The following is a 23,913-nucleotide window of genomic DNA, read 5'->3' on the forward strand; positions in this document are numbered from 1 at the left end:
AAATTCATTTCGATTAAAAATCAAAATATTTCCAGGTAGATTATTATAAGGATAGAAGTTAAAAAAGTTTAACAGTAATTATTAAGTAGCTTTAAATTACTTTACTCTTGTGTGTGTGCTTCATTTCAGTTTGCAACTTCGTGGTGCACGACCGCTGTCTCAAGGCCGTCGTGTCTCCCTGCTCCAACATCGCGGCAAGTCTGATTAAGGTACCTCACATATTAATTGTATCCCTCTTCTTGTTTTTATTTTATTTCAAGCATTTTCGTATTGTTGGAATTGCTTGAAATAAAATAACCTGATAGACTCGACATTGTTTAACACCTTTGCGTATTTAGTTCGTAATATTCTTCTTCCAGAACCCGGTTGCACATTGTTGGACCGAACCGGTAACACGGAAAAAAAATTCTGCAATGTCTGTCGGAAACGGTTGGACGATAATTTGTGTATACATTGCCAAAGTAAGTATTGGTTGATTATTTTTATAATGAATAGAACCGGATAAAAAGTTGGAACACGATGATAAAGGTTGACATTTGAAACGTTCTATAATACGCTTTGCGATTGCAGTATGCGAGTATTTCGTCCACACGGATTGTCAGGACTTTGCGATGGCAGATTGCAAAGAAAACGCAACTTATTTACCTGAAAAGGATTTGGCTGCTGTAAAGCATACGCATCATTGGAGAGAAGGAAATCTTCCCAGCAATTCCAAATGTGCCGTATGCAAGAAAAATTGTTTCTCTGCCGAGTGCCTTTCTGGGTTTCGTTGCGAATGGTGCGGCGTAACGGTAAGCTAAGCTTTTTATACTCTTTTCATAAGCTTTTCATATGCTTTTCATATGCTTTTCATACGTTTTCTTTTTTTATATCCTATATTAATCTTAAATTATGATTTATAATATTATACTTTATTATTTTCATTTTCCTTAATAATGTCATTTTCGATCTCGTGTTTCACAGTCGCACGCATTCTGCTACAAAAGCATCCCCACCGAATGTACGTTTGGGAATTTGGAATCAATTTACCTACCGCCGCATGCCGTCAGTATTCCACGTACCGAAGTACCAATGGAAGCGATTATAGGAGTTCAAGTGCGTCGTAAAGAAGTCCTGGCGCGTGAGTATTCTTACCGTAAGTGTTTTATTTATAAGTATATACACATACGTACTTATACGTACCTAGATGGATGATATCTACATATATTCATACGATTAATTGAGCCATCCAGCAACACGTCTACCAAACATTATTACATTATATCACATTATGGAATCAAGTATGAATGAACACACAATATATAATAATAAATATTCTTCTTCTACATATATATGTGATAGGTATATTAGAATGGCGAAACCAACATTACCTTTTATTATTTCCCTGTCTCGAGTCAAGCTAAATTTCATATCTTTAATTAGTCGTGTGCGATATGGAAACAAATAAATATCAAGTAAATATCTAATAAATGTCCTATTACGCTCAGATAACAGATAATGGCATCATACTATTTGTTCTGAAAGTATGTAAACTGGTCTGATCATCTTATTTTTTTCTTTTCCAATATTATTATATACACATATACTACACATGTATACATATCAGAATTGTCAACGATAAAAATATTATTTATCAATTCTTTTTTGCATGCTATTATGTCGATATACCCTTATATAAGAACTTTCGTAAACATTATTTACATTTATACAGTACATGCATACATAACATACATATATATATATATTATAGTACCTACTATATTTACTTTTTTTTCAAGCATGCGATATCAATTTACATTAGTAGGATACATAGTATTTAATAAGTTTTTCTATTTTTGTTCGTAGAAACACAGATAGATAGATATATTAATATTTATTTTGTCTTCGCTTTTATTTATTTTTCAATCGAATAAATATATATAGATATAATATTGATTGTGATTAATATAAGTAAATTTGACACTCTATACAAGGTAACTGTAGGTGAATTGTAAGAATGCATATCACTGTATGTCTGTAGCATTGTATTTTATTATACGTATATTATCAGTTACGAATTAACTTCCTCTACTCGTACTCCTATAGTTCCTTAGCCTAGACATTTTCTAAGTGATTAGGAAAAGGGTAAGGTAAGATTTTCAAAGGTCAGCTATCATTAGTTATTTTCTAAGTATTGACACTCTACCCTTTTTTTCACGTTATATGATTTAAATAAATTCTTGTTAATGAGTCGCCTTAATCGTTTAACATTGCGTTTTACCAAATAAAAAACTTTGAAAGAGCCACTTTTAAAGATATTTCTTGTAAACATATCGTGATGAACGTAATATGGAAAAAAAGAAAAATAAATGGAATAATTCAAATTGTTCCTTAGAAATAATCAATTTGACTAATATTTCAAACATTATGGCTTCCGTGGCTGTCGTTGTTATAGTTGCTATTTTCATTGCGCTTTTAAATGGATTCACTTTAGTAGTTACTATAGTTCACAATGTCTCGTTATAAGCAAGTAAATGCAAGTTAATTAATCCAAATGTGCAAAGATATTAACTATAATAGTTTTGTTTGTTTACATTTATATTCCCTTTCCTTATTAAATAAATGAAAATAATATAGCCTGCTAGGTATTGTCAAGAAAAATAATAATAATAATCTCTTTTTTTATAAGCTATTAGAAAGTTCAAATCCCGCCATATTTTGGGCACAATTTTTTGTCGACTTATTGCATATTACGTATTATAATATAGGAAAAATAGTTGAAAGAAAAGGCAAATTTAGTAGAATTCAAATTGACTGTTAAAATATTCGGATTATCGTTTGCTTCTATTTGAAGATAACATCGGAGAGCAATTCGATTTCGCTGAGAGTGAACAAATTGGGGCTGCAGGCTGCCTAGCTGAAGCTTTGAGGCGCCTTTCACTAATTTTGCCACGTAGCTGCCATGGAAATTGTCATGCTTCCCCTCCCTATGTTCGAGGTATCTAGAATATTAAATCATCAGACATTCATTTGTGTGAGCATATTCAATATTATCAAATCTGTAGCGCAAAACAGAAAGAAAGATAAATCATTCCAGTAGCTATTATTATTTCTTTTTTGTACATATATATATTTATATATATACCTATATGTATATCTATATATATGAATACCTATATACCTATATATATATATACCTATTTATACCTATTATATCTATAATATATATATATATATATATATATATATATACATTTATACACACATTTATATTGTAGATATATTTATACATTTATACGAGATAACATGTTTATGGTTTATTATTATTATTATTATTATTATTATTATTATATAATATTATATTATATTATATTATATTATATTATATTATATTATATTATATTATATTATATTATATTATATTATATTATATTATATTATATTATATTATATTATATTATATTATATTATATTATATTATATATTATATTATATTATATTATATTATATTATATTATATTATATTATATTATATTATATTATATTATATTATATTATATTATATTATATTATATTATATTATATTATATTATATTATATTATATTATATTATATTATATTATATTATATTATATTATATATTATATTATATTATATTATATTATATTATATTATATTATATTATATTATATTATATTATATTATATTATATTATATTATATTATATTATATTATATTATATTATATTATATTATATTATATTATATTATATTATATTATATTATATTATATTATATTATATTATATTATATTATATATTATATTATATTATATTATATTATATTATATTATATTATATTATATTATATTATATTATATTATATTATATTATATTATATTATATTATATTATATTATATTATATTATATATATAATAATATATTATATATTATATATATAATATTTTTCTTTTGTACGATATATGGCAAACTCGCTTCTTGCATATCATTTTGTTTGTTCCACTGACCGATTTTTTACATATGACCGAACCATATTTTGCAACAGGACAAATAAAAATGGTAATATTTGAAAAAACTATATACAATAATTAATCAACACGTTGGTGTGCGAGCGTGTGTGTGTGTGTATGTGTATGTTTTTATTATTTTACATAATACATTTATACATCTATATATTTATTTGTCGTTAGAAGCAATTATTACAAATATAGAAATATAATGAAAACGAAAAGAATGATTTATATCTAAAAATAAGATAAAGATTGATAAAAATAAGAAAAAAAGAAAAAAAAATAAGAAATGTTACTAATAAAAAAAAATAGAAATATTACTATTGATAATGATAAATATAGTGTTTAATGTTTTACACATATTTAGCTAAAGATATTTTTCTAAAAAAACGCAGGTACACTTAAGAAAAAAAACTCTATTTTATTAATTGGAAAGTTGTGCTATACAGATTTTGATGAATGTTGTTATTTTGTTATTGTTTTCGTTTTAGCATGTATGTACATATGTTTCGCTTCAGTGCATGCACTGTCACACTCAGCCCGCTGGATGCTATGTGAAAAATCCATGATGCTTATCACTCTCTACTATGCAGTGAAATGAAGTACAAGAATGCTACTGAATAATTCTTCCTATCATGTGTGTTCTACAAACCCATCGTAAATGTTCGATGGTAAGAGGTGTGTGTCAATTTTTTAAAGAATGATAAAACGATTTAATAGAATGCGATATAGAGTATATATTTCTAGATCAATTATTATATTTTTCTCTTTTACTTACACAAGCATCTCCTGAAATTCTTATTATTTTTGTCTTCTCAACGATTCTTTAAAGTAACAATATAAAATGATATACGTATATATATATATATATATATATATAATTGAATGCCTTGCTTATTTACTCTCTTGAAATTATTTAGAGAAAGAAAAGATTTCCTTTAAATGTATATACTTTTATCGTTTTATTATTACGAGATAGAGAATCAATAAAAAGTAATCAATATCTTTAGAAGCGTTTGCTTGTTTTCTGCAGCAATATTATTATATTAATCATATTAAATTGTTCTCTTGTCACACCATTAATGTTATCTGAGTAATCGAGTAATCGAATATGAGACCTATTAACATTGAATTTATCATTGAAGGAGATGTGTATTGCAATATTTATCTAATGTGTCGATGGTTTGTGTAGCAAAGATGCAAGGAACATTATCTAAAAAAAAATATATGTTATTTTTGTGTCTGTAGCAAGAAGCATATCGGAGGAATTTAGCAGCGGCGATGCTAAGTCTCGCGATAACGACGAATCCGGACAAGCTCCGCATGGCCGTGATCCACGATATAAGGAAGATAAAGAAAGAGGCGACGAAGGTATTTTCTTCAACACTACATCATCTCTTATCGCTAATTTTTATTCTCAATTTTATATATATATATATATATATATATATATATATGTTACCGTGAAAGACCGAAATTGGATAATGTTAAGATTCACATGGTAGCAGCATGGTAGTATATGTCCAAAATATAAATATATAAGATTTAAATCCAAATATTCGATTTTTCACTGACGTATTTGATATGTATTGTTAATCTTGACATTCTCCAATTTCGGTCTTTCACTGTAATATATATTTCAGTAATAATGAAATTATCATTTCTATCTGATGATACGTTTTAATGATTTAGAGTCGATTAAGGTATACGATGGTAATAGCTCTTTGAAGCGCCAAATATATCGAGTAATCACGATATCTAGACAAGCTAGCACGGAACAAATTTTAACATCCGCGCTTCGTGCATTTCATATCACGAAAGATCCCGGTGCGTAAGAATGATTTTATATTATAATAATAATCATTTTATAAATATGTATAATCGATAGATAAAAAGAAAAACAATTTCCTTCCTTCTTATCCAGGTAATTTTTACTTAACCGATCTATACGCTGCGGAAGAAAGTGAGCTGTGCGATCCGACACCGATTCTAAACTTGAATCGTAAAGAACCCAAGCGTCTGGCAGTCTTCTTGCGATTTAAGTAAGTACATTTGATATATATTTTCTTTTTTCTTTCTTTTTTTTACAATTATATGAATAATTATTTTCAAGGGATAACGATGCCGGAGAAGTACGAGTCTATCCTGGAAAATTACAAATATCAGAATCTTTCTGCATTGTACCTGTAACTGAAACAACGACAGTCTCAGATTTAATCCAGGAATCCCTTCAAAGGTTTAATGTGCAAAATATCAATTCCGAAGATTACACGTGTAGACAAATTCTCTTGGATCGTGATGGTACGGTTCGTCGTAAATGAACTTAATTACATACGCATATGTATTAATGTATCATTTATCTTTATCGTTTATTTAACGGTTTCTTTTTGATTTGTTCGTTACAGTATCCGGCCGTGTTTTATCACCGGACGAAAAACCATGGGAAATAGTGAAACAGCTAGGTAAAGATTCCATCAGGCAAATGGAATTGATGCGATTTTATTTACAGTTAAGACAAGATCCCCATGGACCTAATCAGGCATTATTCGTGGGCAATTTGCCACCGAATCTTTCCGAACGAAATTATGAAAACATGTTGACCGAATTTTTAGGAAGAGGTAACGCAAATATAATTTTTATTATTTATGCATTTATAAGTCAATGAATATTTAATTATAATTTTTAATAACCCGTTTTTCCTTCTTCATTATTTGACTTTATAGAAAACAAATTCTCGTCCATTGGCCCGATCTATTACGAATATGGTTCGATGGTTATTATATACGAAGATTCGAATAAAGCTGTTAAAGCACTATATACTTTGCGTGAATCAAAATACGAAGACAAAAATCTTTTGGGTAGATAAATTTTACTCAAATTTTATGAAAAAGAAAGAACAAAATTATTTCCCAGTAATATGATATTTGTGATTGACAATAATCGAAATACGTTTAATTGCATTTTAGTTATGTTATTACCGAGTATTGAACCAAGTATGGTACCAGCTGGTGTTCAACCGTTACTTGTATTTGTTAACGTGAAATCTGGCGGTTGCCAAGGGTTACAGTTGATTTCTAGTTTTCGTAAACTTTTAAATCCTTTTCAAGTGTTTGATCTGGATAACGGTGGTCCGCTTCCCGGGTGAGTAAGAAACGTATATTTTTCTTACAATTATAACGCGGTTGTGTGAATCGAATTATTTATATATGCAATAATATATTTTCCAGGCTTTACGTTTTTCGTCTTATCAAACACTACAGAATTTTAGTCTGTGGTGGAGATGGAACGATAGGATGGGTTTTACAATGTTTGGACAACGTCGGTCAAGACAGCGAATGTTCTTCACCAGCCTGCGCTATTGTACCGTTAGGAACAGGAAATGATTTGGCTAGAGTATTATGTTGGGGATCTGGATACACGGGTGATGAAGATCCGTTAAATTTACTACGAGATGTTATCGATGCAGAAGAAATTATATTGGACAGATGGACGGTGGTTTTTCATCCAGAAGAAAAGGATGACAAGTCCCAAATGGCTAGTTGTGCCGCAGGTAATCGATTAAAAATATATATAATATTAATTAACGATATTGTCCAATTATTTGTAAATTATTTATTAATTATTGTCCAAACATTATAAGAAATTCTTTGAATACTTGAAGTAGGTCCAAGCTCAACAAGCGAAGACAATACGCAAATATTTGTAATGAATAATTATTTCGGGCTTGGAATCGATGCAGATCTATGCTTAGATTTTCACAATGCGAGAGAAGAGAATCCCAACAAGTTCAATAGCAGGATTCGAAATAAAAGTGTATACGTGAAAATGGGTTTACGTAAGATGGTTGGTCGTAAGCCGTGTAAAGACTTGCACAATCAAATTAAATTAGAAGTAGATGGTAAACTAGTGGAATTGCCTCAAGTAGAAGGAATAATCATTCTCAATATTTTAAGGTAATTTCAAAAGATTCGACTAAACTAACTTAGTTTATATTTCAAATATTGCGACTAAACTTTCTTTACAACAGTTGGGGTTCCGGTGCCAACCCTTGGGGACCAGATAAAGAAGATCAGTTTAATAAACCAAACCATTGGGATGGTATGTTGGAAGTTGTAGGAGTTACAGGCGTTATACATCTAGGACAGATTCAATCTGGTCTCCGAGCAGCAATGAGGATAGCGCAGGTAAACGATATTAATAATAAAGGGTAACAAATCGCAAGCATGATTTCCTTAGATAATGAAAGAAAAAAAAGAAAAAATAGACATAGATACGTATATTTATCTATTTGCTGTCAAATTCGGAGAAATATGTAAACATAAGTTATCTGTCAATATTTGTTTGAGAGAGCTAAGTTAATTAGAGATCCCGGCTTACAGTATAGATTTCTTATGTTGTCAGCATTTACAAAATAAACCGATTGATTGTAGGGTGGGCATATAAAAATACGTTTGAACTCTGATATGCCGGTACAAGTAGATGGCGAACCGTGGGTCCAGAGTCCAGGAGAAATAGTAGTTCTAAAATCTGCATTAAAGGTAATCCTGAGAAAAACTTTACCGAAACCCCATAATTCCAGCAAAATGAAGGACAGATTGGGTGTAACATAACATAGAATGCAAGTATATATCCTTAATGGTAATCCTTAGATACATATATATATTTTCAATGTCTCCCATCGAGAGAGTTATTACATTCTACATACATGTTCTATCTCTTTCCCCTCCCCCCGACTTATACGAATGCAAACCTCTCTTTTTCGTTGCACCGTTCACTCAGCCTGTTCGATTTTAAATAGAATAATGGGGTCCTCTATATGTATACACTATACATATACATATTATACATATATGTATGTATATATGGCACGTAAGATTTAAAACGGAAGCATCTGTATGTATTAGTTAGTAGTATAGATATTTTTTTTTTTTAATCATATATCTCGTAACGCTCTCTGCGCAGTCTTCATAAAGAGGCATTACCTGACTGCCGATGTCCGTCAGCACATGCATTCCTCCCCTAATCGCACTCTACTAATTATTCCTTGTTCCTTTGTTCACTTCAGGCTACCATGTTGAAGAAAAATAAGATCAAGCGTCGGAATACAGAACCGTCGATTCTACCTGCTAATGGGGAGGGGGGCAAGAGCACGGACGAGTAAACCAACCATACTACAGCTTGCCACTAGTCAGTCATTAATAATCATTCGTTCAGAGAAAGAGAGAGGTGTGCGATCCTCGCCTAGACTCCTCTATGTGCAAAGCAACATTGTACATGGATTAGGGGAGTTTCGGTGTGATCTCACCCCCCCTTACAAAATGTAGGCCTCCTATGTATGAATTATTCCGATCGACTCCTGAAAGAAACGCATGCGTTTACCTCGATGTATATACGTATATCACCAACGTGTCGATACCCTTGGCCCAATTGCAGCTGGATGCTTCTCGTAATATATATATATATATATATATATATATATATATGGATTAGTCACGCATCTTTTTTACTAGCTAGACATTTTTCTTAGCTTTTATGGAATAATCTTTCTTTTTCTCTTTCTCTTTCTCTTTTTTTGTTTTCTCTTTTTTTTGTTTTCTCTCTTTCGCTCTCTCTCTATCTCTCTCTCTCTCTCTCTCTCTATTTCTTCTAATCGATTATCTTATTTATTATTTTCGTATCTTCTTTTTCATACGTTTTTCTTCTCTTTTTCTCCTGCGTTTTGATATATTTCTCCACTTCGTCATTGGCATTGACTTTCTATCGATTACTCCTTTGTGCGTTCCCCTGATCCTGTCCCTTCCTAGGCAACGATGCTGAAGAAGACCAAGGGTAAAATGAAGCGGCGTAATACAGAATCCAGCATGCAGCTCTCACTACAGGCTGCGCCCTCGAACGATCCAGATTCTGAGAACTTCTGAGTGAAAAAAACCTACCGTGCGAAGGTGGTGGTCAATATCTTTGTCGCGCAGGAGCACGTAACACGAAAATCAATCGATTATACGATGATAACGTACGTCGTATAACGTATGTAAGCGGCCTCGAAATTGTCACCGTAGCGATTGTGCTGTTACGAACATATGAGCAACTTTACTTTCTACAAACACAAACAGTTACTTTGGCAAGTGAAGTAGATAAGATTTTCAAATAAGAACTCACGATAAGATTCATTGAAAATAAGATCAGTGATATCTTGGATGTACGTTCACATGTTGCTAGGATGAAACTAGATCTCATTTCTAAATGTTAATAATCATAGCAGTGTATGTAGCTTGTCGATCGATATTTTTTTAGTTAACTTATAATAGAACGTAACACACACGATAATGTTACCTCACGAACTTTTCAAAACAGTATTGAGATAAAAATCATAAGCTACTTGCTCTCTTACAATGTTCATTTGCATTTATGTTTATATAACTTGTTAGATTGGACACACAAATGTAATGTATTATATATTACGTTTCGTATGGTATTTTACCAATTATCTGGCAGTATCACGGTATGAATCGAGTAATGCGATATAAAACGCAAAAGAGACCGAGAGAGAAGGAGAGATCCGTTGTTATTAATATGTTATATATATAAATATATATATAAAATATTAATATATTTACATAATATATCGTATTAGTATTACGATCTTACGTTGTGATATCTGTTATATAATCTGATTGCTGGGCAGTCTGGAATTTATAAACCAGTTGCAGTCAGAAATTTCCTAGAAATAATTCATAATGAGAAAAAAAGTTAATGTTACTTTCAAGTAGCGCCCCTCTAAGGCAAAAAAGCAATTTTGCCAATTCGGCTTCGACTTGTGTAAAAGGGCAGTGCCATGGATTATCAATCGAACGAGTAAATGAAACAAATAATTAAAAAGAAAGAAAGAATGAAAGAAATAAATTAGGGAGGTAGCTTGATAACGTTCTAAATTTGGCTCCGACAAACCAAAATATTCCATGTTTGCTGGAACCATCGGTACAGATCGAACATTCCACATTATTATAGTAAAAATAGAGAGAAAGAGAGAGAGAGAGAGAGAGAATACGTATTGTACATTTTTAAAAAAAAGCGACGAGTGTATAAGAGAAATTAGATAGCGATGAACAAAGTGAAGATGATAATACCGATGAAATTGCGCTCTTTCTACATGGCACGAAAAGCGCGCCTTTTAAACATCGAGTAGCAATTCCCGACACAAACGACTCTATTCGATAGCATTGCTGATTATTTCAAGAGAAAAGTATGGGAGAAAGTGTGTGTATGTGTGCGGACGGATGGGGTGGTCGGTCATGTGCGAACGAGAGTTGGTTTTGGGAGTGATAAAAATGCGGTGCCAAACAGTTGTAAATAATACTATAAATGTAGGAGATAAGATGGAACTAGTCGTGGTGGCATCTAATGCAACGCAACAAATGGATGCAGTGCGACGTGTGTTGTCATGCTGATATTAATCCTAAGAAAGAAAAATATAATCTACGGCGCGATGTTTTATGTGCGAGGAGGGAAAAACGAGTGTGAGTGTGAGAGTTTGTGTGTGTGTTGTGTGTAAGCATGTTTATGCATGTGTGTGCGAGAGAAAGAGGACTTCTTTGACAACTTAAATTAGGCAAAATGGTCAAAGAAGAAAGTAACGTAGGTGAAGAGTGTCACTACTCTTGCGCTTATAAGAGCAAGACCTCTTCGATTGGTCGATTTTGAAAGAAAATCTTTTAGCGCCGTATCGTCTTCGATAAGGATCTTTAAATAGATTTCGTTTCGTCGAAAAGAAATTGACTATTTTTCACATTGTTCAGTTTATTCGCTCAACTAATCCAGGAGACTGTCATTACCGGATAATTGACGAGCCTCTTTACTTGATCACAACCTACCAAAGATGCAAATGGGCTCAGTCATTGGCGCTAATATATCCGGTATCATGGCGCAATGACACATCTGCGGTAGATTGGAGATCATATTTATCCCCGTGACCAAATGATAGTATATTTGCTGTTGCTACAAAGTATAGAAAAGAAGAAGAAAAAAAAGAAAAAAAAATTACAAGAAAAATAATAAGCTACGTACAATCTAAATATATAATAATAATAAATAATAATATAAATAATAAATAATAAATGAGTGTATGTGCTACTAGACAGCTATCACGACTGAATTCATTACCTCTCCTTCTTAGAACGCTGTAAAAGCGCTGGCATATTCTATTATCCACTTTAGCTATCGATAAGAGATGTCCTTCAATGCTATGTATTTTTAGCTGTGTATAAGTAAATGTTCTCAATAATAACGTAAAGTTTTATTAATGTTACAGTAAACGAATAGCGCGATAGTGCAACTTAAACAACTTACAACTCTGTTCATTTTTCGAACTGTACCAATAAATGCACTATAAATAAATATACAGTGAGTGTCACTTAAAATCGTACTACACCGTTACATTTACTAGATTTTCGCTTGAAAATTATTGGTATAGTGTATTTGGGGTGAAGATAATTTAGAAATAAATACGTTAATATAGTTTTATTACATATTTAACGAGTTTTACTTTAAAAGATTATTTATAACAAATTAATTAAGCAAATACGAAAATAATATATAGAAAATTCTCGTTACTAAAATTCGTACGAGTTGGTACAACTGTAAAAACGGAGGAATACCCGTTTTTTCATGTTTAACAGTTGGTCATTCTTTATTTTCATTGTTATTTATATATTTTTGTAGTGTCAAAATCAATTTAATACGCATTAAAGTAAGAATAATAGAAAATCAATATTCGATCAAATCAAGATCATGTATTCGATCATTATCATCCTAATAAAACAGAAGAAAACATAAGAATATATAATATAATATAATAATTTTGTTTGGATACAAATGGTTCAATGATATAACTTTTACCTTTCTTTTTAATGTTGATTATTCAACAGTTCAGATAAACATTTCATTTTATGATTTATTTTTAGCAGCCATTAATTTTATGCCAATTTCGATAGAATATTTATCGTGATCAGTATTTGTAGAAATTTAAACACTTAATTTTTAAAAATATTCATATATGATATATACAGATTGTAGAATAAATTCAACGAAGTAATATCGATTGCTCAGGTCTTCCCTCCCCCCGTAAAAGGAGATTTATCTTCAGAGTTACCAGAGAACCAACACCTATTCATATATTAGAATTTCATTATTTCATATTTAATATTCATAAATATGGTATATATATTATAGAATACAACGTATAATATGTGTACGTAAAGTAGAAAGATGGCGGACGAAATTACACTATTAATGATAATTGTATTTATTTTATACAATTCGCATAATTATGACCGCGATTGACGTGCACTCTAGCGCACGAATTAGTATTTTGTCCATTTATTGTTAGTGTCTTCACCGTATGTACATGGACTTATGGCTGCGTCATCTGTCTTATCTGTTTTAAATGAAAATTTGTACATAGTCAAACAGCCATATAGAATTATTTCATATCACCAGCCCAAGCAGTTGAGGGCCTAGCAGAAGTTAAGAGAAAGCAATACACCACCAGCTGATACTTTGATATATAGAGATTTTTCATCATGGCTTCCTTTGCGTGGTCTCTCAGAGGGAATGTCAGCCGGTTTTTAACGGATGTACAGATACTACAATATCTTATTGTATTTATAAGTTTATTTAATCTTTCTGTATGTCTTTACGAAGATCAAGTGGGAAAATTCGATTGGTAAATTAGGTTTTTATTCTAATGTACTGACCATCGAAATTAGCATTTTAAATAATACAGAGATATGCTTCAAAGAAAATATACAAATCATCATTCATTTTATATATGTTAATATTTTGTTATACTTTCTATTACAGGAAACAAAATTACGTTGGAAAAATCAAATTTGCCAGTTTCGATACGATTTCAACCGCTAAAAAGATTATTGTTGCTACAGAAGAAAATGTTATTGCCGCATTAAATCTAAAAACAGGTATGAAATATAATTACTTTAATAATATATCTATATATTATATATTGTGTATTGTTATACTTAGAAAAACCGTAATAATGTAAAAATTGTAAACAAAGTTTGACCTTATGTATTGAATAATCTTCTCATTTATTAAGTAAATAAAACAAAGATAATAATATTAAAATATTGTGAATTATGTATCAGGTCAAATATTATGGAGAAAGGTATTAGAGAAAGGATATGCTGGTCGTATTCGTACATTAGGAGGTGTTGCGGATGGGGACCTAATATCTGTAAGCGGTGGAGTTCCAGCCATTGTTCGTGCATGGGATCTAACTACGGGCCATATACTTAACGAATGGCCAATTGCCGAACAAAATTCTGACAGGTTAGTCTTAAACAATTATCAGACTACCCTTTTGTAATGCAAATGTAAGCTTTTTTAACATAAATTTCTTACTATTTCATTTGGTGTACGAAATGGATATCTTCTGTGGATCATAGAGAATTGATTTATCATTCATTTTTTTTAATTCATTTTTCAGACATGATTCTACATTTAGATCCTTTTCTACATTGGGATTGTATACTGCTAACAGGTTTTTGCCTTTATTCAGTGCACAATTATTATTGATGTACTATTTTGCTACACATTCAACCTACAAATATATTATACATATAACTTGAATATAAAATTGATATTACTTTTATTGATAATCTTATTTTTGCTAGGAAATATATTATAGAATGATGAAATGTTCAATATTTATGTCATATTATATAAAATAGGCTTTTTTTCATGTATTATAAAAGGAATAAATATTTTGTGACATAGAATAGAAGAAGTAAAGTGGCATATCAAGGATGGAACATTACACCATATTTTACCTATCTACAATAGCGGAGTTGAGGTAACATCGTACGATAGTAAAACTGGTGAAAAATTAAAGTCGAGGAAAGTGTCAGCTCCATTTATAACTCCTGAAACAGAGTAAGAGATTTGTATTACATACTCGTATATATATATATTATTATATTTATTATATTCGTATACAAAAATCGTATTATTTTGTGTGTTTATATAGATGTGTTTTGGTTGCTCCATATTTAGCTTGCTTAAAGGGGGACAATTCTTTAGGCATGCTATTTTTAGTACATTTATTTGATACAAATGTAGAACCTCAAATGGTTACTATAAATAGTATATTTGGTGCTGGATCTCAAGGACCATACCAATTGGAGTCTGTACTCGGGGATGAATCTGTAGTATCTATCAGCGCAGATAACAATCAAAGAAAACGAATTCTTGTTGTTGGAGAAACTACAATTACGATTCAAAAAGACATCCCGGGTGATGCAAATCTATATATTACCTCTATAGATAACAAAAAAATATTGTTAGAAACAACTTATAGAAATGAAGTAGGTTAAAATTGATTTATTATATTTTTTATATTCAAATATTCGATCTTATTCGTTTTTATAATCAATATGTCTATAATTCAGATTACAGAAGTTGTAGCAACAGATCTGCTGACATTTGATTCTCTACCAAATATAACAGGAACTCTTTCCCACGTTTCCTTGTTATCACCTGTAATAGTGGCATCAATTTGTATGCATCAAACAAAAGGATTAACATGTCGTCATTTGTTGTCTTCGCAAGATCATACTATTGCATTATTGCAGCATAACAAATTAGTATGGGCAAGGGAAGAGGCCCTTGCCAAAATTGTAGCAGTTGAAATTATAGAATTACCTATGTCGGACAGGGATCAAGCCATCGAAACAGAATTTGATCAGAAAGAAAGTATGTATAATTTTGTCTTATAAATATAACAAATATTCAAGTTTAAGTCACAAAGCGCAATTGCACTTTGTTTGCATATGCGTGTCCTTTCTGTCAATAATATTACAGAAGAAAAGTAATAAAAATATAAATATATTATACGGTATAAGACGCAACAGGTGTTCTCAATAAATGATGGTATTTTTTTTTTTTTTTAATTTAAAGTTTATTTATTTTTGTGCCTGTTGTATCGAGTTGGAAAAGTATCAGTATTAACGCCGTTTAAATGTATATACTGATGATGGATTGATAATGCTTATGATACATCTACTTTTGGGATTTTTTATACTGTTATTACTTTTTAGAAAGTTCTACAGAAAAGCTTGCTATTGCAACTGTTTATAACTGTCGTGATTAATTGATACTATTTAGTGGCAATTAATTTATGATAAATAACATATTTCTTAAGTTATATTAATTAATTTTTCTTTTGTGAATGGCTGCTGGCAGGTATTGATGTAGACATTTCATGTAAGTAGTAGAGCAGGAAAAACTAATTTGATAAACATTTTTCTTACTGCTATCTACAAAATTTATATTTGCATGATTCAGCAGTATATACCTACAGTAGAAGTATTATAATAACATTAACCTGCCGAAATGTAAATGTGTTACTTTATGAATGCTTTAAAGGACAAGTTTATGATCATTTTATGCACTGTATTATAAAAATTTATTTTCTTTTAGCAAATATAGTTTACCAAATTTAATGCATGATAATTAAAAAACTGAGACTGCTTATTATAGATCTATTAATTTTGATTATGCCTAATACAGATAAATTGTAATTTTTAAGATACCTGCTGTATGCTCATTTCTCTTATAATATAATTCAAATAATGATATTATAAAGCAATCGTGATAAATTATACTAATAACATATTTTGTTTTATGTTTAATTTATCTCTAATAATTCGTTTTTGTTTATATATATATATATCTAGGGGATGTATTGAGTATGATGTTAAGAAGAACTGTTTCTCAATTTAATCAAGCAAAAGCTTTTATACAATCCATGTTAGACTTGGTCCCACAACAATCTAATCAGAGAACCGACTTGGTACGAGATAAATTCAGTCTGCATAAAATGATTGTTGCTGTCACATCCGCTGGAAAGGTATAGACAAAAATACAATAGATTATCATTTCTATATATAATTTTACGATATTACCGCACAAAGTATGTATTTATATATACATTTTCTTTACAGATCTTTGGTATTGAAACTAGAAAAGGTGAAATTATTTGGCAACTTAAAATACCCAATATTCGTGGATTTAACAAAATATCAAATGCAATGGTTTTATACGTACAACGAGGAAGTAGGCACTTTCCCTATCCACCTCAGTGCGCGTTACTAGCGGAAGATAAAGTATCGTATTATTTGCATTTTCAAAAATCAATATTATTTTGATTAATTTCCATTAATAATTAGAATTTCATTGCATCTTAGGTATCCGGAGAAGGTGTTATATATACATTTAATCCAATTACTGGACAGCCTTTAGACGGTTTGATAAAATTAGGATACAGAATAAAACAATCTATGTTGCTTCATGTGACGACAGATGATTTTCTAAGAGCAGTTCTTATACTTGATGCACGAGATAAGATTCACGTGTATCCCAAAAGTGCGACGGCTATCGCAGCTTCTCTAGGAAAGAATACTTATATATTTACAGCGGATCAAACTACTGGCTTGTTATCTGGATTTTCTCTTTCTTACAGTACATCTCAGGTCTTGAATTAATGAATTATTTAATGGATAACTAAAGAATTAACAAATAATAACTTTGAATCCTTTTTTTAGGAGTTAGTAGCTCATAAAGTTTGGGAATTATTACTCTCTCCAAAAAATCAAAAAATAGTACAAGTTGTTTCCAAAAGTCCAATCGAACGTGTTCACTCTCAAGGTCGAGTTTTAAGTGATAGATCTGTCCTGTATAAATACATTAATCCTAATTTAGTAGCAGTTGTATCGGAAGGCGTTGGAAATACTCACAAAAGTAAATATATTAACAAAATATAATAATACTTTTTATTTTTGAAAAATTCTTTTTTCATATTATGTATTACTCAGGTAACGAATCGATTAACTCAAAAGTATACAAAATATTACTTAGTTTGTTTTTTTTTTCATCATTTAGATACCCTCAACATTTATTTATTGGATGTAGTATCGGGTGCCATGATATTTTCCATCGTACATAAAAGAGTTCGTGGGCCGTTTCATGTAGTACATTCTGAGAATTGGTTGGTCTATAGTTATTTTAATGAAAAGAGTAGAAGAACTGAAATTGCAACGTTGGAACTTTATGAAGGAAAAATACAGAGTAATGTGACAGGTAAACCAAGTAACAAATATGTATTCATTTGTAACATATTATATTAATATTATTATTTTACAGTATTCTCTTCCTTGGCTACAACCAAATCACCAATTGTAGAAAGACAAGCATTCATTTTCCCAGCATCAATAGAATATATGAAAGAAACTATTACGGAGAAAGGTATTACCAGTAAACATATAATAGGTATGTTATTTATTAGAACATGATATAATAACTTGACATAGAAGAAATGTAATATCCCTCATCTATCTATAAATTCTAATCACTTTTAACAGTTTCCCTAGCAAATGGTGGAATTATAGAGTTACCATGGATGATGGTAGATCCAAGACGACCCATTAATCCTGAAATGCGCGAAGAAGGTGTTATACCATATATGCCTGAAATACCTATTCATATGGATACTATTATAAATTATAATCAGAGTATATTTAGAGTATTAGGTATTCATACTAGTCCTAGTGGTCTTGAGAGTACCTGTTTAGTTTTTGTATATGGATTGGGTAAGTTACAGAGAGAGAGAGAGAGAGAGAGAGAGATGCATACTTTTTTAAATAAGATATTCATTTAATGTTACATTTTTAACAGATATATTCTACACACGAGTGGCACCGTCTAAGACGTTCGATGTGTTAAAAGAAGACTTTGACTATTATCTTATTGTAATAGTATTAGCAGCATTATTAATTTCGTCGTACGTAACGAAGAAATTAGCATCGCAGAAGGCTCAGAAGCAGGCATGGAAATGATAGAGCACCAATTTTAATAGAAAATTAACGCGTAACTTTGTTGAGTATTTTATTGCTATAAGCAAAGTTTTTGCTAATGATTTGTAAAAATAACAACTGTTTTATAAATAGTTAACTATAATACAAAGTAAATGAATTAGCTTTGTTATCCATCCCGAAATTTTTATTACCGATGCTATAGAAATTTATGTCTTTACTGGTACAAGACGCGCAGATTAGATAATTTTCTTTTAAACATTTTTAATCTATTCAATAATATGCAATTTAATGTATTTTAAGACGACCGTAAAAGATTATCTTAAACAACTCGCATGCTTAAGATTATATTGTTGTTGTTTTTTGTTTGTTTGTTTAAAAATAACTTTATATTTATGCATACATATACTCTTGTACCTTTAGAACGAATATCTTATTTATTATACCATCAAGTATTTAACATTCTCATTGCTTTTGTTAACCATAATTATTATTTCATTTCTGTTTGAGCACATTCCACTAATTACCACACTCCGCAGTAATGATAGCAGGGTGAATTCTGTACGTATGTAATAGTTATTTATGATGAGAAAATGTAAATTAACACTTAAATGATTCTAGAAGGTTTTTATACATTATGGAAAGATAATATTCTTCGTTGTGCAAATTTCCCGTGCAAATTGTCAAGTATAGACGTATTTATTTGATACTCTCATCTTTTTAACAATTTTTCATTATCTCTATTTACGTTTGACTAAAATCTTTTATTTAATATATGTAATTATTGTTCTCACATTTTGTAGATATTTATGTGGCAATGCATTTTCTATACTTTGAAAGAATGTAAAATAACAATGTATAAAATTCATATATTGAACAAAAATAAAGAAATGTACAAAAATATATAATTTAGTGAAATACATATTTACGCTACTTTTAAGAAATTCAAATTGAGTGTTCTGTCGGTTGGAATTTGTACTTTTGTAGAAATACTAAGACGCTTCGTCAAAACAATGTTGCTATTTATAATAAGTGATTTTTTTTATACAAGTTTATGCAACAATATTATAAGAAATGCAGTCCATTAGCGATACCTAGCAACAATAACATTACTGTATTTGATATTTAATATACCAAGCGATATCAGACTCGTTGGAAAAATTACCTAAATAGCACAAATCTGTTGTTTCTATAGCTATTAATTTGTATCATAAAATATTTTTTTATTTAACAATTAATACGCATAGATATATACTATGAGCAAGCTTGAGTGCATATTGTCGAGTATATAATTCTTCAATGACATTTGTAAAATAATAACTTAAAAAATCTTCAACAGCATCATCTGAGATTGTTTTGATACAATCGATAACCTCCGACGAACATTTAATAGTCGGATTTTTGACTAATGGATCACAAAATGGTTTAAATGCTGTAAAACTTCTTTGAAGTTCATGTCGGTCCATGATTTTTTGACAAAAATATCTCCGTTCTTAAAATTTATCAATTTATTAATTTTGATCTCCGTTAGTGTGTGTGCATTAAATCTTTGTAAACATTTTAAATAACTCTTTTATTATATTTGTTCCTTAATCTGACGAAAATTAAGTTTTTGCACCGTGTCGGTAATGAGAAAATCCGTTTAAGTGCACAGTCGATAATAGTCAAAATCTGTTCTCTCTGCAAATCCTTAGTAGAATCCTCCCTATTTTATCGATTAGCCCTTATGTTTTGAATAAATTCATTTCTTGTTAGAGTAGGAAAAAGAGAGAGAGTCGGTAATATATACACTTAAACATGCCGTAACGAAAGAGTTAATAAACGCCTTTCAAATAATCTACCTTTAAAGGTATGTAAATATTCATTATAATTATTTTATGCAAAATAATCATGAAATTATTTGACAAAAATTTTTATTTCTTTTTACCGTAAATTTATATACTCTAATTATCATATATTATTATTTATATTAATTGTTTTTATTTTTTGCAGATTTGTCATCAATCAAATTGACGAGAAGAACAAGTAAGTTAACCTTAACTTATATTATATTTTGTAAATTACATTATAACTTATTATATTATAACAATTCTAAGAAGTTGTTTAGAATTTAATTTTGTTTTATAATTTATAGGTTATAGTATTAAACTCTGTCGCATAGCGACAAGGATTTTTAAAAATGATTAAGATATTGTCTTTGGATGATTTTCCATCACCATCATTTATGCAACTGGCCACTGCTGGTATTAAATCTGATGATGTTATATACAACAATCATTTAGAGATGCACAATGAAATGCATCCTCTTTACGAACATCTACACAAGTATCCAGTAGTTACTATTACCAGTGATATGCTTGGTACATGTGAATCTATTCGTACTATGAACAGTGGTTTCTTATTTCAACCAGTTCAAGACAGCATCTTTAAAAAGCTTATAAACATGTGGAGAGAAAAAGGATTTACAGAAGCTTTACGTTATGCTGCATCTGAGGATTCGGATAATGTAACAAACGTAATACATTGGATAGCTGTAAAGTATGGATGTAAATGTATTTTTAATGTTATTGAATTAATATCGATAGAAATAAACATATCTTAATGATTTGAATATTTTGATTTAATAGTCTCACATGGGCTTTAGACACTGTAGAAAAAGGTATTTTTCAAACGGAAGCCTTATTAGCTACTGGATCAGGATCAGTTACTGATGTAGTTCCTACGCGTGATTGGAATAACTCTATTGTAAGACTCTATTGGAATAACTATACTATTATTATAAAATAGAAAAAGACATATATTGATATTTTTACTTGTTTTTAGGTGCGTTGCATATCATGGCATCCGCATTGTACTCGCTTAGCAGTTGCAACTAGAGATGATAGAATACGTATATATTCAGAAAACACATCTGTGATACCAGTTTTGCGACATAGTGCTCAGAAGTACATTTATCAGTTAAGTTGGTGTCCTAATGCTGGAAGAGTATTAGCCGCAGCATGTCACCAAGGTGTTTTAGTTTGGACAATTGAACTGGGTGCTGCTAGCAATATGCTTAGTTATGCTATGTTATTGAAGCGAAGAAATCATACTCCTGTTACCAGTATAGCCTGGCATCCACAGGTGTTAATATAAAATGTTTTAAATTTTCTATTTAAAAAAAGTAGATCTATTATAATATTAGATAATTTCATTATATTCATTTATTTAAGGGTGATCTATTGGTATCTATTTCACCGAATGATCACAATATGATTGTATGGGATGTTTCTAAAGAAGAAAGTGTGCCAATAAAACGAGTAGCTGGCGGTGGATTATGTCTTGTACGCTGGTCTCTTTGTGGAAGTCGTTTATTTTCAGCTACATGTAAAAACATTTTTAGGTAAGTAGTATTATCAATAATTAATTAATTATATGTTTTATAATGAATCAGTTTGAATTATTGATTTATTTCTATTTAGAGTTTGGCATACTGATACACCAAAGCCATGGTACACAGAAAGATGGACCGTACCGTCCGGACGCATAGCTGTTGCTTGTTTTGGGCCAAACTTAGCATTGATATTTGCATCAAGTGACGATCCTGTTATTTATTCATTACCACTTGAAGGAAATATTTTTGATACTAAATCGTCGGTGGATGATATTACTGTAGCAATCCCTATAATCAATTTAGCCGAAGTCACTTTTACTAATAAAAATGAACCTTCCGTTAGAGTTGGCGGTAAAATAATAGCAATGGAATGGGATTCTATGGGTCGATATCTTGCTGTTCTATTTCAGGTAAATATTCAAGTAAAATCCTATATTAACCTCTTGCACTACGCTGAAATTCAGAACAAGCTGTGCCTAACCCATGCAGCTGAATGGTTGCGAAAAAAAGACGAAGCGGTGGAACCCGATTGTCGAAACTTTAGTTTTCAAATGTTATCTGGATTACACAACAATGTATTCTAAGTAGCACGTAAATTGCATTGAGAAACAAGATATAAAATACCCATACATATAAAGAATAAAAGGAAAGAAATAAGATTTCATTCAGCATTCATACTTTGCTCGAAATTAAGAGCACGAATACGACTCATGATATTCGCGTTTGACATGAAATTGAACAACGGGCCTGACTCGTGATATTCAAGTTTGACCTAAAATTTTCATTACGAGTCAGACTCGTAAAAATAGTGCAAGGGGTTAACAAAGAGAATATCGCTGATGAAAATAATCAATTATTTTTTTCTTAAATTTTATTTACAGAACAGTCCATTGATTGCTTTGATAAAAACGAAAATATGTAATTTGGGCAAAGCGATCGAAGTAAAACCATTTACTTTTATTAAAGGTTTACCCGGGGAATTGCCAAATTGTATGAATTTTTATCAAAAATGTCTTACCGAAAATTCAACAGTTTGTTTAACTATTGCCTGGAATAGCGGACGTATACAACACTTTCCTATCGTCCATAGTTACGATGGAAAAGTATAAAGTAAAAATTACATCATTTTTCTATCGGTCTTTGACTCGTCATTAATGTCGGAGAAATAAAAAAAGAAGAAACTGAAAAAATCTTCTTAGAAAAAAAAATGAAAAGAGAGAGAGAAAAAAGAAACAAGAAAACGCGATCCAATGTTAGGGTCTCCGACATGCTGCTACACGAGTAACGTATAGGACATACAAGTTCTCGAGTTTGGTACCTAATTATACGAAGTCACACGCTGAGCGCACGTCTTCTATTTTTACGTTGCTTGACCGAATACTATATACCCCAACAGAATGTTATGTATCCCTAGCTATTTTCAATACGTATTATATGTCATCCGATTTATGGATGTATATAATATTCCTATGCAATGATACAATCACGATCAATACGAATAATAAGTAATATTTTGTTTTGTAATTTAATTTAAAATAATAATACAATAAATAAATTCTATACACTTTAATATAACATAACAAATTTTACATACATGCAAATATATTTTTCAAACAAATTTGTTCTATATTTCATAATTATAATACCCTTTT

General features: G+C 30.3%; 3 protein-coding genes and 2 long non-coding RNA genes across 7 annotated transcripts in view; 3 read left to right on the forward strand and 2 right to left on the reverse strand.

Annotated features, from left to right (window-relative positions):
- LOC107066503 (diacylglycerol kinase theta) overlaps nucleotides 1-12,141 on the forward strand; it is a 16,126-nt gene extending 3,985 nt beyond the window's left edge. Inside the window, 18 exon segments of the mRNA XM_015321160.2 lie at nucleotides 130-209; nucleotides 360-393; nucleotides 396-461; nucleotides 571-791; nucleotides 964-1,135; nucleotides 2,834-2,977; nucleotides 5,258-5,380; nucleotides 5,702-5,836; nucleotides 5,934-6,051; nucleotides 6,123-6,310; nucleotides 6,415-6,627; nucleotides 6,733-6,867; nucleotides 6,976-7,150; nucleotides 7,237-7,559; nucleotides 7,671-7,962; nucleotides 8,037-8,193; nucleotides 8,440-8,547; nucleotides 9,814-12,141. Of these exon segments, the coding sequence (XP_015176646.2) occupies nucleotides 130-209; nucleotides 360-393; nucleotides 396-461; nucleotides 571-791; nucleotides 964-1,135; nucleotides 2,834-2,977; nucleotides 5,258-5,380; nucleotides 5,702-5,836; nucleotides 5,934-6,051; nucleotides 6,123-6,310; nucleotides 6,415-6,627; nucleotides 6,733-6,867; nucleotides 6,976-7,150; nucleotides 7,237-7,559; nucleotides 7,671-7,962; nucleotides 8,037-8,193; nucleotides 8,440-8,547; nucleotides 9,814-9,927 (2,798 nt within the window). The 3' untranslated portion in view covers nucleotides 9,928-12,141.
- LOC107066508 (uncharacterized) lies at nucleotides 9,464-13,068 on the reverse strand. The gene is made up of 2 exons (XR_001475742.2): nucleotides 12,902-13,068; nucleotides 9,464-12,814 (listed from the first exon to the last, which is right to left on the reverse strand). It is a non-coding gene; the product is annotated as an uncharacterized LOC107066508 (long non-coding RNA).
- A 337-nt stretch (nucleotides 13,069-13,405) lies between these two features.
- EMC1 (ER membrane protein complex subunit 1) lies at nucleotides 13,406-19,044 on the forward strand. 3 transcript variants are annotated; one of them, XM_089177735.1, is made up of 16 exons: nucleotides 13,406-13,727; nucleotides 13,865-13,980; nucleotides 14,167-14,350; nucleotides 14,508-14,561; nucleotides 14,798-14,953; nucleotides 15,048-15,384; nucleotides 15,469-15,772; nucleotides 16,262-16,282; nucleotides 16,756-16,928; nucleotides 17,023-17,184; nucleotides 17,266-17,550; nucleotides 17,623-17,818; nucleotides 17,960-18,157; nucleotides 18,221-18,346; nucleotides 18,439-18,666; nucleotides 18,752-19,044. In XM_089177735.1, the coding sequence occupies exons 1-16, from the start codon at nucleotides 13,585-13,587 to the stop codon at nucleotides 18,910-18,912; spliced, it is 2,844 nt and encodes a 947-aa protein (XP_089033861.1). In that variant the 5' UTR covers nucleotides 13,406-13,584; the 3' UTR covers nucleotides 18,913-19,044. The 3 variants fall into 3 exon arrangements, with proteins under 3 accessions (XP_089033861.1, XP_015176654.1, XP_015176655.1); XM_015321168.2 differs by lacking the exon at nucleotides 14,508-14,561 and having other exon boundaries at nucleotides 13,410-13,727; XM_015321169.2 differs by lacking the exons at nucleotides 14,508-14,561; nucleotides 16,262-16,282 and having other exon boundaries at nucleotides 13,410-13,727.
- Nucleotides 19,045-19,272: 228 nt separating this feature from the next.
- On the reverse strand, nucleotides 19,273-20,191 carry LOC149030829 (uncharacterized). The gene is made up of 2 exons (XR_016178360.1): nucleotides 20,054-20,191; nucleotides 19,273-19,982 (listed from the first exon to the last, which is right to left on the reverse strand). It is a non-coding gene; the product is annotated as an uncharacterized LOC149030829 (long non-coding RNA).
- A 407-nt stretch (nucleotides 20,192-20,598) lies between these two features.
- On the forward strand, nucleotides 20,599-23,879 carry LOC107066505 (aladin). The gene is made up of 8 exons (XM_015321170.2): nucleotides 20,599-20,737; nucleotides 20,881-20,913; nucleotides 21,023-21,426; nucleotides 21,516-21,633; nucleotides 21,712-22,011; nucleotides 22,101-22,270; nucleotides 22,350-22,671; nucleotides 23,143-23,879. Exons 3-8 carry the CDS (start codon nucleotides 21,068-21,070, stop codon nucleotides 23,368-23,370), a joined length of 1,497 nt encoding a protein of 498 aa, XP_015176656.2. The 5' UTR covers nucleotides 20,599-20,737; nucleotides 20,881-20,913; nucleotides 21,023-21,067; the 3' UTR covers nucleotides 23,371-23,879.
- The last annotated feature ends 34 nt before the right edge of the window (nucleotides 23,880-23,913 follow it).

This window comes from Polistes dominula, unplaced genomic scaffold (assembly GCF_049000335.1).
Source record: "Polistes dominula isolate Pdom_NZ unplaced genomic scaffold, Pdom_raw_medaka contig_24, whole genome shotgun sequence".
NCBI lineage: Eukaryota > Metazoa > Arthropoda > Insecta > Hymenoptera > Vespidae > Polistes > Polistes dominula.

Excerpts from the sequence above, each read along its gene's own strand:
- EMC1 (XM_089177735.1), top strand. The coding sequence starts at position 13,585 with ATGGCTTCCTTTGCGTGGTCTCTCAGAGGGAATGTCAGCCGGTTTTTA. Across the intron at positions 14,562-14,797 it reads GGATTGTATACTGCTAACAG|AATAGAAGAAGTAAAGTGGC; the intron begins GTTTTTGCCTTT and ends TTTGTGACATAG. Across the intron at positions 14,954-15,047 it reads TTTATAACTCCTGAAACAGA|ATGTGTTTTGGTTGCTCCAT; the intron begins GTAAGAGATTTG and ends GTGTTTATATAG.
- LOC107066505 (XM_015321170.2), top strand. The coding sequence starts at position 21,068 with ATGATTAAGATATTGTCTTTGGATGATTTTCCATCACCATCATTTATG. Across the intron at positions 21,634-21,711 it reads GTGATTGGAATAACTCTATT|GTGCGTTGCATATCATGGCA; the intron begins GTAAGACTCTAT and ends ACTTGTTTTTAG. Across the intron at positions 22,012-22,100 it reads GTATAGCCTGGCATCCACAG|GGTGATCTATTGGTATCTAT; the intron begins GTGTTAATATAA and ends CATTTATTTAAG.